The sequence below is a fragment of the Dromaius novaehollandiae genome, chromosome 20 (genome assembly GCF_036370855.1).
Source record: "Dromaius novaehollandiae isolate bDroNov1 chromosome 20, bDroNov1.hap1, whole genome shotgun sequence".
Lineage (NCBI taxonomy): Eukaryota > Metazoa > Chordata > Aves > Casuariiformes > Dromaiidae > Dromaius > Dromaius novaehollandiae.
Window position 1 is genome coordinate 9373322 of NC_088117.1, and position 14195 is coordinate 9387516.

Sequence of the window (14195 nt, forward strand, 5' to 3'; positions counted from 1 at the left end):
TTGGAGTGATGACATGGAAATCAATTAGGGTGAACCTTACAGGAGAAAGCAATGAACAGAACGACGCTTCCCCTTTATTAGAAAGCCACCTATTCTGTGTACAACCAAAGGGTTTAATTGGAGGGGGGAAGATTCGAACAAAATATAGTCCAACTTCTACAAAAGAAATTCCCATCTTAATGGCATCAAGCAACTAGTAGTACCACATAGGGAACTGTTTTTGCACTGGGAATTAAGCTGCCAAGCTTGGAAGAATGGAAGCCTCTGTATGAAAACCTGAATGCTTCTTATTCCAAAGCTTTTTTGGCACAAAGTCCAATTAAACTGTTTTACATTAAGTTCTGTGTTCTTTACTGATTTTTCTGACTTCGACAATTTAGCAAAAAAGAATCGCTGAACAACCTCCTCTGACTTTCACTGGTTTGGAGACAAGAATACATAAGAATAAATAAAGCAAATCTACACTTACAGCTTACAAATACAACTGTCCAGCAGTACTCAGGATGGTATTACATACACACAAAATGGAAACAGCAGAGAAAAAACTATCGAAACTGTACTTTTTGTACTCCAATAGAGAACCAATAAGAAATGTGCTTCGGAGTTGAGTTTACCTACCTGTTTGACCAAAGTAAAGAGGAAAAAAGTGAATTAAAAGTACAAACCTGCTCTGACTTATATGTGAAGAGAGAGAAGTGTTCCAAGTGCAAACAACCCAAAGATTTTTATTCAAGAATTCAACATTAACAGTACAGACTGATATGGTAGGAATAAGCTACTGCTGAAAGATTGACAACTTAGGTCAGATAAAATAAATCTAGTATTAAATCAGAGGGAGAAAGAAGGAAAAAAGCAAAAAGAAAAAAAAGCAAAAAGAAAGGGAAAAAAAAAAGAAAGAAAAAAGCTTGAGCCAGTTGACCATTCCTTATAAAAGATGTTTTATGGAAAAATACAGGAATTATAAAATTACATTACCTATGCTTTGTGCACATAATCCAAGAGAAATGAAATGTTAAAACAAAATTCCTTCTACTATACGGTAAGTAGAGTTCTCAAGAGAAATGTATATTCTGAAACGCAAATTAAGTGGAAAAGAAACTAGAAGGGAAGTTTTTGAAAAATGTTTCCTTGACAAAGTTCTATTTAATGGCCAGAAAAGCACAGTTCTTCATTCACACTGTTGCTGCCTTCACTTTATTTACATAAATACAGACTACATGGCCTCCACCATAGCTATAGGATCTTACGGCAGTTTGCAGCATAGCAGCCTTTTTAACGTGCTAAGTAGAAACAGCAGGCAAGTTGACACAGCAGTGATGAGAAGAGCCAAGAGGTTTACATGAAGACAGTATTTTTAAGAATTCCTATTAACATAAAGGGAGATAACACTTAGGGCATAGATTCTGCGATCTATGAGTGACAGCAATGTCCAATTCGTGACAATAAGATTAATTCAAACCACCTTCCTTCTCACTCCAGGTACATAACATAAGGAACAGTCACAACAGTTTTAGAGGTGCATATCCTGCTGACAAGAGCGGGTCAGGGTTCAGTGAAGCAATTAAGATTGCAACATAATGAATAAACCAAAGCTTTGGGCCCAAAGTGTAATTCTTAAACACTGCACCATGTAGTGATTTCACTTCAAGGGCATCTCGAAGGTCAGAATTTTCCCTTGTTATCTTAAACTCTCCATACCATAGCACTGTGAGCAGGACAGGCACATACAGTGACTAAAAGCCTTCCAACACACCTACTACTCAGTTGTCACTAATAAAAAACATCTGTTTGGTGCTTGGATACATCAAACTTTAGTTATACTGGCAATTACTGTTAATTTAAACTGCTACCTTATTTTTTGTATGGTAAGCCGTCTGTATTTTGCTGAACTGTATCACACATACCTATCTGTCAGTTGGTTAAGAGAACAAAGCTAACACTAATCATTGCAATGAATGTGTCAGGACTGAAACACAGCTAAAGATAACAGTTACATTCTGGCCAGAGAAGTCTGGCAGCTCATTCTGCAGTTATGGAACCAAGACACTCTCATGTAGTGGTTAAGCATAAGTCACTCAGTAGGTCAGCATACCAGAACCTGCCCCCCAATTACGTGACAGGTCTTGATTCTCAGGTGTAAAATTCACTTAAAACTTACTGGACTCCACACACAAAAGTAAGATTGACGGCTTCTTTCCATTCCTTAGAGCATTAGGCCACAGCACAAAAAGTTAGGCATACCACTAACATCTCTTCTCAAGTCAGAGTCAGAAAGGGACGACAACAGGATACTGCCTTGGTCATAACAGGTCGTATTTTAACACGGATGCATGGAGATAGTCTGGCCTGCACACAGTACACCCAAACTTGCATTAATATAGAAAGGTGCTGAATTCTCAAGCAGAAGCATGCTAGACTGGCTCCATGCAAAACAGTGTGCAGAGCAAATGCTGCCAGTCACTTGCTCGAGTCAGATGTGCTGTACTCTGGAAAGAAAAAAGTGTTTCACAATGACCCAAAGGCATTCCTACTAGAAATAGTTCCACTCTGGTTATGGAAGTGTTATGGTGAGATATTATGGCTTTCTTAAAGTCAGTATTATGGCTTTCTTAAAAAATAGTTAGAACAACTCCCCGCCCTGCCCCTTTACTGGTTATGTATTCTACATCAACACAGTGAACAGAATCCAGTAGTAACACCGAGAACTAACTGCTTGCCCTTTTTATCTTTGTAGATCTCCAAGAGCTCTATACAAAGAAATTCAAGTGTCATTATCATTAAGCATTAACTAGATCTTTGACTGAGATTCCACAGTCCTGCTCACTACTCATCACATGGGCTCATCAGGCCCAAACAGACCTCGTAGGCTTTAATCCACAGCTCATACCACCACTGCAACAAGACAAAGGATTCCAGCTCATGAAGCAGCAGCAAGAACAAAACTCAAGGCACATTTGTATAAACATATAAGCTCTTTTGTTCCTATAAAAAACAGGCAATAAAATATACAAAATAAGTAGAATTTTCTCCATTCAACCTATGTTCATCTGCCCTCGGTCCTCCCTGAGGCACCAGCAGAACATGAGGAAGAATCACTGCTACCATCTTTTCAAAATTCGTTGTTTGCTATCAAATAAATTAGACTTACTAGGACAAAGGGAAAAGGAAGTCTGGCTGGATTTTTTTTTTTTTTTTTGCTTTGCTTGGGTTCTTCATAAAAAAAATTGCATCACTATGAAATTAGCATTTGCACAAGGAAACAAGCAGCTATATACCTGCCAAATTAAATCTTAAAATAATTTTGTACTGTACAAATATACATCATTAAACATTTACAATCTCAACTTCCTAGATGACAAAATTCACTGCCCTTCCAAGCAATGCAGCTAACCCAACTTTTCTGTTCAAAAGCTCAAAGTTATCAGCCATCAGGTATAAAGTCTCTTTGCAACTAGTGACAGGATGGGAAAAAGATCCATCTACTGATTGTAGAAGTGATCAAAATAAGGGTGTTCCAGGTGTATGAAATATCTTAAAATAAAGTCCCTGCTAGACAGAAATTTGGGGATGGATTTTGAGTATTGAGCCAATACTAAAAGATATTGCCGTCAGTGAAAGGTCTTTCTTCGCTTGGCACTGTTTGAGTCTTTGCTCTCTGGTGATTCATCTGATGCTCTCCTGGTTACAAAACGATAGTCTTTGTCTTTGCTCCACTTACTGCTACTACTTTGACCTCCTCCACCACGGGCTTTTGAATCGTTTTTTGATAAAGCAGCCCTCGAGTCACCCTCTCGCTGAGCTGCATAAGATGACATGGAAGACGCATCAGATTGTCCCATTGTTTGTTGGGGCTTCTTAGAAGTTTCTGTTTTGGAAATCTGATCCCTGACAGCTGAGGATACTTCCGGGCCCTGCTGTGATGTTGCTCCCAGATTGCTCTGAGCTGACTGATTGCTGTCTTTTGAGACCTGCTCCTTCCCTTTTGTCTCTGTTCTACTGGCCAGCCTTGGGTCCCGCGGTTTCTCTCGATCGGCAGACTGTGCTGCAGCCTCCACTGGTGTGGAAACGGGGGCTCTCCTGGAGTCCGCAGCCTGAGGCCTCTGGGGCTGCTGCAGCCCTCTGCTTCCTTGCGGGGCTGCAGGGATGGCAGCAGCAGAGAGCTCCCGTGGATCGCTGGCCTCCCTCGGATTTGTGAGCTCACCCCTCCTGCTCCCAGAAGAATGAACCTGCACTGGAGGAGCTTTCTTTGTGTCTGCTTTGGTGGGGGGTTGGCAGGGGGGGTTCTGTACTGTTGGCTTCAGCTTCAGAATCTTAGCAGCATCCTTCTTGTAGTTCTTGTCTGATGTCTTGATAATGGCACCTCTTCTCTGAGCGTCCTGAATCAACTCATTCCAGTCTTTATTTTCCTTTAAAAAAGGAAAAGGGGAGAAAAGACATCCCCCATCACACAAAAGAAAAGACTTAGCAAAAGGAAATCAACACATACGAAGGTGCTGGAGGATGCACATCCTCTTTTACTCAAGGTACCTGACCCCATTGTCATGGGAATCACTGTTATGATCCTTCTGGAGGGAAAGAATTTAAGTTTCACTTGAAAGCAAAACAGCAATAGGCATTCTGGCTGCTGTAACTCAGCCATCAGTGATCTACTATTTAAAATGATAACACTTGTATTTATGAAGGCTGGAAGAGAAGTCCATAGAATACACAGAATGCAAGTGCAACAGGAATATTGTTTCAATGCCCTCTAGTGGTGTAGCCATCAAACAACCCCCACCCACTGACAATTAATATAAATGAAGTACAGTCAGACATTAAGTCTACTCCAGAGCACCCCCTGCCCATTTGGTGGGCCTTTACAGTCCCCCAAATATGTAGTTCCGTTTCAGAAATGCCCACCTCAGAGTACAGCTATCCTCAGAAACCATGCGACTATAGAGAGTAGTGTCAAATACACAATCTGAAAATCAGAAGAGGGTGGGTTTTGTTTTTTGTCTTTTTTTTTTTTTTTTTAATCACTTTACTTGCTCAAATATCTTGTGACAACTACAGTAACTGAAGCTGCAACAGTAACGGTCAAGCAGGAAAGCATCTTTGCCACCATCCTATCTTACCTGTAGACAGGATTTTTACGCTCCCCATCCTCTAATTTAAAAGTACTGTGATATAATTTAATAGCTAAAAACGTTAAGAGAGCCATTTTAACTTTCCTTCTTGGAAGCAAGGAATACAGACTTTTTTTTAAGCTGTGAGAATCATAGCCAAGCCTTTCATTGCTCTAACTTAGCAACACACTTAAAAAGGCTCCCTTTTCACATACTGGAGTAGTCTGAGGATGGTTTTCACTTGACCTGACCTTAAAAAAAAGGGTGGATCACACAAAGGATCATTAGATGTAACGCTGCACCTACCATGAGTGTTTTTAGTCTTCCGAGAATGAAGAGGCTGAATCTGGCCCGGGTAATTGTAACATTCAGTCGCTGAAGACTTGCCAGAAACCTAAGCGACAAGACAAAACTAAGTTCCTAAACTGGTTCTTCAGAGACTTTAATATTATAAGAAAAGGACATAACAGTCAGTTTATCAGTGAAATGAAGATAACACAAGTCGTTAAAAAGACGGCAGTTCATCACGCATTCCCAGATCTCACTACAGTAGCCCTGCCTTATATGCAGGGCTTTGGGTGAAGTGTTCCTTTCAACACTTGGATTCCTTGCAGGGAACTCCAGCCCTCACCACTGATATTTCCTCTCTTAGTGCAAATCCCCTCTTAACGCTGATCACTGCTTCCTTAACTGTTCCTCAAAGCCTTACGCCTTCTGCCTGCACACACTCATGTACAGAAGATATCAAACTCACTTCATCTATCAAGGCTTTAAGCTTCTTTTTGGACTCGAACTGAAATGGATTGATAAGTGGTATGATTAATGGGAAAACTTTCTACTGGGATACTAAATACTGGACTTGAATACTTTACTTATTCTAAGGGTGACCTGCACTAGAATAATACAGCATTTTTGCTTTGTCACGTTTCAAGTTCTGAAAAGCATATTCCTTGCAAAAGAGTTTTCATATTACAAATATTAGACCACATCTAGACTGTTTCTGTGGGATCAAAAAAACAAGACATTAAAACCTAAACAAACAAATGCTTAATGTACTGCTTAAAGGTTGGTTTCTGTTACTACTTATTTAACAAAACTCCCAACAAATCTTTGGAGAAAAAAAACTCTGTGAAACCAGTGTCCACCATTTCTTCTCTAATGAAAGTGTTCCCAAAAAGCAGTGCTTATTCTACCCTATTGAAGTTCGCAAGACAAAAATCAAGTCTCCGTGCAATTTAGTTTGAACAGGTCCAACGACACCTCCTACGGTCGCCACAGCACCGAAACCCGCTTTTCAGCGATCTCACCACACCTGTAGTAAAGACTGCAAAAGCCCCAGGACTATCTCGGACAACTCGGGCAATGCAGGAAAAAAGGTGGAGAGACAAGAAGCTGAGCAGGGGAGTGGATCCAACAGCACAGATGTTATAGTTGTTACTGAAAAAAAGATGAAAGACTACTAAATAGTCCTAATAGCTTTTAAAACTGAAGGAAGACAAGATGCATTTTCTCAGGTAAGGGAAAAAATCCTTTAAGTATCATTTCTTGGACAGTTTTCTCCTCCCTTTTCAAGTTACATTTGGGGTAAGTTTAATGCTGGACTAGCAGTCCTGAAGACTGAAATACTTTGCTCAGCTAGGGAGATCAGAGGTAATGGTGATGCAGAATTTCCCATCACACCTTGCCAATGAAGCCTGACCTTGAAACAGACACCCAAGTCATCAGTATGTACAACTTATAAGGTATCACATTGCCAAAGCTTTACAACTTACTATGTTGAAGCTTATACAATAAAGTTTTCTTCCAAAAGAACAAATAGAGGTTAAATCACATGCCAGCCAAAAGCACAGGCAGGTTATAGCTGCCTTTGGTTTCCAAACACAATCAACTAGATTAAAAATTCCCCCAGAGCATCCTTGGTGTTTACTGTAGGATTTCAATTGAAAAATGGTCCTTTCCCTTCCCAAAGTAGCACAGATCTGTACAGTTAATAGCCCTCTATCTAGCAGTTAGAAAATGAGTATCGAAGAAACATAAGTTGTGAAATTTTGTGGGTGGAAACAAAGAATTCTGTTCATGAACAGCCTCCTCAGATTAGCTGAAAAGACGAACTACAGGAAGGCTCGTTTCCAATGCCATTTTTTAAACTAAAACAGTCACTTTTATGATGGAGATTATTAATAAAGCAAATCAACCCAATTGTTATAGTGGTTTGGGGGTAAATGGCATGTCTGATACCTAGTCGCTCCTGTTTCAAAAGGGAAAACCTTATACACAATTCTCAAAATTGTGAGCTAGAGCCAAGAGTTTGTGAACTTCCTTTTTCCTCAAAAGGCAACCACATTGATCTAAGAATGAACCATCCAGCTGGTCCGAGTTACATTCCTAACAAGACATATAACCATTTAGCAGAGAACGCTATATTAATAGGATAGTGATAGTCACAAAAAAAGGATTTTGTTTTAGAGCAGCATTCGCAAAGTGACAATTTACCAAAAAGCTATAAGGAGAATAACTGCTGCAGCACTAACAGAGAGAGCCAAGTTCCCAAGACCAGCCCTGCCAAACAAACAGTGACGAGCTAAAGCAACCCTGCAAATTCATCAGTACGCATTGCAGAAGAACGCAATATTTAGCATTTCCATGTACCTTTTGTTCAAAGATCTCAAACCAGTAACGTCAGCTCATGCATTAAGATATTTTTTAGTTTGCTAGCTGCAGTAATTTGTTCTCTAGTAACTTTTTTACTGTTAATATTCAGAATATAATGACTGTATCTAGAGTGTCAGTATAACCAGGACTTGCAAGTCACTGAAGACAAACATACCCAATTGCTCCTTTAGTGCTGTTCGCCCGGACACACGTCACTATGATACAGTCTTTCTCTCGTCCCTGGAACGCATCCACTGTGTCCACCTCCCCTGAGCTGTTAAAGAAAGAATTAGCAAGTCACTAAACTACGTTAGTTGAATTTTTAAGCAACACACTGACATAAATGGCCTAAACACTATCCTGAATGATCAGCTGTCAAAACAGTCCAGGGGGTAAGCTTCTGCTTCTGAACATGGAAAGATTCAGTGCATGAATCTAAAGCAATATTTGCTTTTCTGAGGCCAGAATCACTGTTGAAAAGCTGTTCAGTTCCAGGTAGCTTGGGAATCACTTTTAAGTTTATTTGTAAATCAGCTTTTTTCAGAACAGCAATATAATCAGAGCTTATATACAAGTAATAGCTAAGATCCAAAAGGTCATGCTTGTTTTTAAGAGAAAAGGCTTGGATGTCCCCCTTTTAAAGATGTAACTAAGTACAGATTTTGGCAGTACAGAAAAGTTTGAGAGGTTTTGCTCCAATTTTAAGCAGATAAATAAAGGACTAATATGCAAGAAGAAGTTCTATTTGAAACCTCGGGGGTTTCTTTACCTGTTGTTCTTAAACACTCTGTCTAGTTCTTCTTGAATTTTCTTTTTCTGTGCACTGTAAGGGGTAATTACTCCAATGTGACGAAGACCAAGATCCTTCCTTTTTTCTTTAATTGTTTTAATTAATTCCATCACCAGTTTAACTTCCTGGGGATTACTAAAAGAGCTGAACAAGGCAGAAAGGAAGAAAAACATTAGAGAAACATGTTTGATAACTTTTTCCAACTCAGCACTTCAGCCCAAGTTGAAGGGGGACTGAGAGTCAAAGCCCATGTTTTAAGCTTTTGCAGCCTCTTTCACACAGCTGCTCAAAGTACCGTGAAACAGGCCTTGACAAGGGGTTAGCAACAATGAAAAATGTTTGTACTGAAAGCCTACACTACAGGTTCCCTTAAAGGCATGAAGGGGAGGACTGAGCCTGCCCTCTTCTGGCATCATCTTAGTATGCAGCTGTGAAAAGCAAGTCACTAAGAAAGGGGTGGGAGGGAGGATCAGGACTCAAACTGTATTACAGTTAGCACAAGACTGAAGGCATACACTGGCACCTAACGGATAGTCAAACCAGGATTAAAACCAGTTACACATCAATAAAAACATTTAACACCTGGTTTCAGTAAAACAGCCTTCCAGAAAATTAAATCAAGTCTAGCTGAAAATGAAGTTCTGACTATTTGCTGCATACGGAGAAGAATAAAGGAAAAAGGAAGATTCCTCTGCAGGCAATTAATTATTACCATGTCTAAGATTTGACAGAGCAGAATGCAGGACTTACTCATTGTCTCTCTCCTCGTGACCATCTCCTACATCAAAAATTAGGTAAGGCTGGAATGGCCATTCTGAAGAACATCTATTCTCTTCTGTTGCTCTGTAAATGACATTGATATCACTAGCTAACCATTAAAAAAAATCCTAAGAACTGACACATGGTTATTAAACACAACCAACTTTCAGGGTTTTTTTCCCTAGAGTCCCTACTTTTTGCTGTTTGTTATCTGTGTATACTGAGGCAGGCCTGAGATGGAACTCTGTGCAGTAAGGCATCTGTTCAGTCTTAAAAGTGATACAGGTATTTCATGCATCATAGCCAGGATTAACAGGAGAAGGCATGCAAGTCTTCTCCCGTTAAGCATGTTCCTCCACAACCACAAGAATTTTTAGATGCAAAAGAACATCCTGATGCAAAAAAGCATTCTTTGAAATAGCCCCTGCTCAGAAAGCAGAACACTGTGCTACTCACTTGTCAGTCTTCAGACTCCTGCCATAAATGTAATTGGATGGGAAGAGGCAGATGTCAGGGTGCATCCTGTACTGCACAGTCAGCTGCACAACTGGCAGACTTCTCAAAATATTCTGCTGCACTTGTGCTTCCAGGTGCCTGTGCAGGCGTGCCATCAAGGACTGATCATAGCCGTAGTCCTGAGCTTTCTGCCAGAGGGAAGACACGAGATTTACTTCTGGGGAATGAAGTCCAAAATCAAAAACAGGAATTCACTTTTTGGACTTAAACTACGCACTATTTTCTTTTAAGATTCTAGATCACTGGTGAAGAGTTTGACAGCCTAACTACTTGACTTCAGTTTTCTATCTGTACTTGTTTTATTATTTCGGTAAAGGTCACCTACATACGTCTGAATCTTGCCAGTGCAGTCTTCAGTAACACACATTTCCTTTCTCTGCGTTGCATCACACTAAATTTTAAAATATATTAACAATAACGGAAAGCAAGATTTTGCGGATAAGATTTCTTTAAACAAATGCTCAGCCTCCCCACAATTTGTGCTACCAGATAAGGCAGTCTGTTTTTCCTCCTTTATCAGATGTTTAAAATAGTCCTCCCTACTGATGGATACAAGAAATCGCTAATATGTTCATCCTTAAAACACCTTTGCAGGTGAGGAAGTCCCCCCACAAACAAGTAGTCTCCATCTCCATTTCTTAAAGAATGCAACACTGACTGAAGCTCACATAACAATACAACAGAGCAGCACGAAAGTTTTGGTGCCACAGCTTTTCTTACTAGTGCATGAAATTACTTTCGAGCTACATCAGGTATTTCTATAGAAGCTACACTCACACACCTAAAGGCAATATTGACATGGTCTCAGCACAGCAGTGACCAAACAGTTTGAACGCTTACCTGCGATTTTACAGTAGGAGGGAGCTGCCTGGGATCTCCAACAAGGATGAGTTTATTACAGCGATGAATCAGCGGAATGAGTGTTTCAACCTCACAGGACTGTCCTGCCTTTTGTATATGCAAACAGGACAAAAAGTAGAAGTTGTAAGCCAAGGGATGGAGAGAATTATGTTACATTTTCCACAACACAGCCAGAATAACTGACCTCCTTTTTAAGGCTTCTAAAGAAAGAGGGAGAAAAAAAGAAGGATTTTTTCCTAATGAAAACTCCAAACAGATTTTTCAGTTAAGTGATATGCAAAGCTCTCCAAACAGATACAAACGTAACTCAACCATTTGGAAATCTCTGTTATTACACAGCCACAATTTAGCCATAGTTTTTAAGTAAAGATATTTCCCATTAAAGCAAGATCCAAGCAAACAAAAAAACAAAACACCACACCACAAAATCAAAACTATTACAAGTTATTTGCATTGCTCATGGATCTACATGGTAGGACAGGCTGGTTCTCAGTTAAAACATGGGGATGGGGGTCAACCCACAACATATTACAACAGCAGCTTAACAGCCACAAGTAGCCTAAGCAAAGAACAAAGTAGACATTAGGTGTGGAACATGCTTTAGTTCTACATAGCTTTACTGACCTCATCTACAATGACGCAGCTGAACGGATCAAGTCCTTGCCGCCAAAAAGCGGATTCCAGCAGAGTCCCTCCACTTGTGCTCAGTGTGCAGCAAATGATGTCAGACTCCAAGATGATTTCTGCCTGCACTCTCTGGGAGCACCCCCGAACCTTCAAGTACAACAAGACACTGTGACTCCTCTTCTCTTTTAGCTTTCTTGAACCACCTGCTTTGTTCTTATAGCAATTTCTAACTGCCTGAACAATTCCAGCCGCCAAACACATCACATGTAATATGCCATCCCAATGAAACTACCTCCGTTATTACAAATGCAAGTTACAAGTTTGCTTGACTGAAGTGTTACTCTCACCTGAATTCACAGATCAATGCTGCCTAGGTGGCAAACTAGTAAGTAGTATTCCTTCATCTCTACAGTTATGCAATCTAAACATAGTAACTGCGAGCAACATTTAGTTTGCCATCACACTCAATTAACTCCAAGTCTGTGTGACCATGACAGTCAGCCTGTATCTGTTGAATATCAGCCTTTCATTATCTTTTGTACATCTGTGCTACTTGGCTTTAACTTCTGGGTTTTTTGCTGTCAGTTCTTATGTCCGCTCTCAAATCTATCTCTTCCCCCACACAAAAGAAATCCTCCAGCTAGTGCTTTCCTTAAAAACATTTCAACGGGTCTTGACTCCAGTAGGATAGCACAGGGCATAAAAGTGGTGATGAAGATGAGTCCTAGAACATGAGGACAAGGTGCATGTTTCTATTAACTTCTTTGCCAAATACATTATGTTTTGTTTTACATTCACCCTCATCTGCCAAAGTTAATTTCCTCATCCACTTCTTTTGCAATATCCAGCCAGCAGACTACACCTGGATTTCACACCAGACTGTCCTTTACTCACTCAGCTTATGTCCTCTATCTATTTACTTACTACTTTATTTATAAATACTCCTAGCCACATCAAATCCAAACCTCCACTACTCTTTAAAGGATACCAAGTAGATAAATACATTAGCTGAGGTTTATTAAAAACTGCCCTGAGGATAAATTCCTACCTCCTTTAGTTGAGAAGCAAGCTGTTGTCTCTCCTTTGAAAGTCTGCCAATTTCATCATCTAACATTTGATTCTGGGGGGAAAAAATAAAATAAAAAGAAACTGCATATTTACACCAGGAATAATTAACACCACACATTTCCTAGAGACCTTTTTTCTCCCATACCCTCAGAGGTTTCCTAAACTTCTAAACTTGTGCAGACGGTCTTATAATATCAAATGTGTCAAAAAACCATGTTGATCACCGTTTCTTATAAAAGTTGTCAACATATCTAGCATTGTGAGCCACAGAGTTTAAATTTGTACTCTTCTGTGCAACTGGATACATTTTTTTATCACGAACAACCTATAACTTGAGCGCAAGTGCCAATTTCTTATGCAGCTGGAAAATTTCAAATGCAACAAATAGATCCCAAAATCTCAGACTGCAAAAATACCTGCTTATTTTCAGACAAATAAAAGCAGAGCTTTGAAGTATACAATGAAATGAAATCATGAAGTTTTATAAGCAAGGTTACACTGAATTCTAACTGATGATAGAACTAAATGAAGGCCACTGAACACTAGAGCAGAAGGTGCCATGGTTGAGCAGCTGAACACACAAACATAAAGGGATGAGAAAATTCCTGATGTAAAGTACCTCAATTCATGGTGCTAACCAGCACTTCCATCAGTTGGAAAAGCAGATGAAAAGACACTGTTTCTGCTCAGACATGGCTTTTTATAAAGAGTTCTTTGCTCTTTGGATTCAGCTATGAATACAAAACCACAAACAGATTAAAAATACTATCATCTTACTATCTCCCTCTTCTCACATCTATGCATGGCACGTTCACGAGACAGCATGTCCAGTTTTTGATCTAGAGCTTCTTTTCTCTTCTGAATACTCTGGTCATGGTTAGGTAGCCTTCGTTCTACAATAAAGAAAAACATACAGGAGAAATAAAAACTGTATTACAATATCTCTTCCCCCTCAGTCAAACATCTTAAATGATTAAGACCAAAGGACAAACTTTTTTTTTGTTTTTGTTTTTGTTTTTGTTTTTGTTTTTGTTTTTGTTTTTGTTTTTGTGTGTGTGTGTGTGTGTGTGTGTGTGTGTGTGTGTGTGTGTGTGTGTGTGTGTTCTCCTTTTTTCCTCTGAGGTCTTTTATCTTGGTCAATAAAAATGAAGATAACACACTTTTGGTTCCAAATCCAGCTCTGAAATACTGCAAGGCCTAGTTTTTAAAGAAGTAATTCCGCATTATTTAAATGCAATGGCTTTAACGTGTATTTATTGTTACTTAAAAAAAAATATATACAAGAAACAGTCTTGCTTTTTTTGTTTTCATCTAGATTTTTAAATGTAAGCTGACACTCTCCCATTAAGACTGACAGAAACAATGCTTATAAAGCACTGGACAAAGGACAAGAAGGTGATCAGGAGTAGTCAGCATAGATTCACAAAGGGGAACTCATGCTTAACCAACCTGACAGCCTTCTACAATGAAATAAGTGGCTTAGTAGATGAGGGGAGAGCAGCAGACACTGCCTACCTTGATTTCAGTAAGGCTTTCGACACCTTCTCCCATAACATCCTCATAGACAAGCTGATGAAGTACAGACTAGATGAGCAGTGAAGTGGACTGAAAACCAGCTGAACGGCCAAGCCCAGAGGGTTGTGGCACGAACTCTATTTGGAGGCCAGTAACTTAGCAGTGTACCCCATAGATCAATACTGTTCAGCTTCTTCATTAATGACCTGGATGATGGGGTAGAGTGCACCCTCAAGCAAGTTTGCTGATGATACAAAACTGGGAGGAGTGGCTGATACAGAGGGCTGTGCTGCCATTCAGAG

At 39.7% G+C, this 14195-nt stretch overlaps 1 protein-coding gene across 2 annotated transcripts in view; it reads right to left on the reverse strand.

Annotated features, from left to right (window-relative positions):
* Positions 1-698: 698 nt before the first annotated feature.
* Positions 699-14195, reverse strand: part of SETX (senataxin) — a 35491-nt gene continuing 21994 nt past the window's right edge. For both annotated transcript variants that reach the window (XM_026101802.2, XM_064523778.1), the window contains exons 17-26: positions 13156-13271; positions 12359-12430; positions 11308-11457; positions 10663-10770; positions 9763-9950; positions 9298-9390; positions 8527-8691; positions 7933-8031; positions 5412-5499; positions 699-4406 (exon numbers count right to left, since the gene is read on the reverse strand). In XM_026101802.2, the coding sequence (XP_025957587.2) occupies positions 3609-4406; positions 5412-5499; positions 7933-8031; positions 8527-8691; positions 9298-9390; positions 9763-9950; positions 10663-10770; positions 11308-11457; positions 12359-12430; positions 13156-13271 (1877 nt within the window). In that variant the 3' untranslated portion in view covers positions 699-3608. The remainder of the gene's footprint in view (positions 4407-5411; positions 5500-7932; positions 8032-8526; positions 8692-9297; positions 9391-9762; positions 9951-10662; positions 10771-11307; positions 11458-12358; positions 12431-13155; positions 13272-14195) is intronic.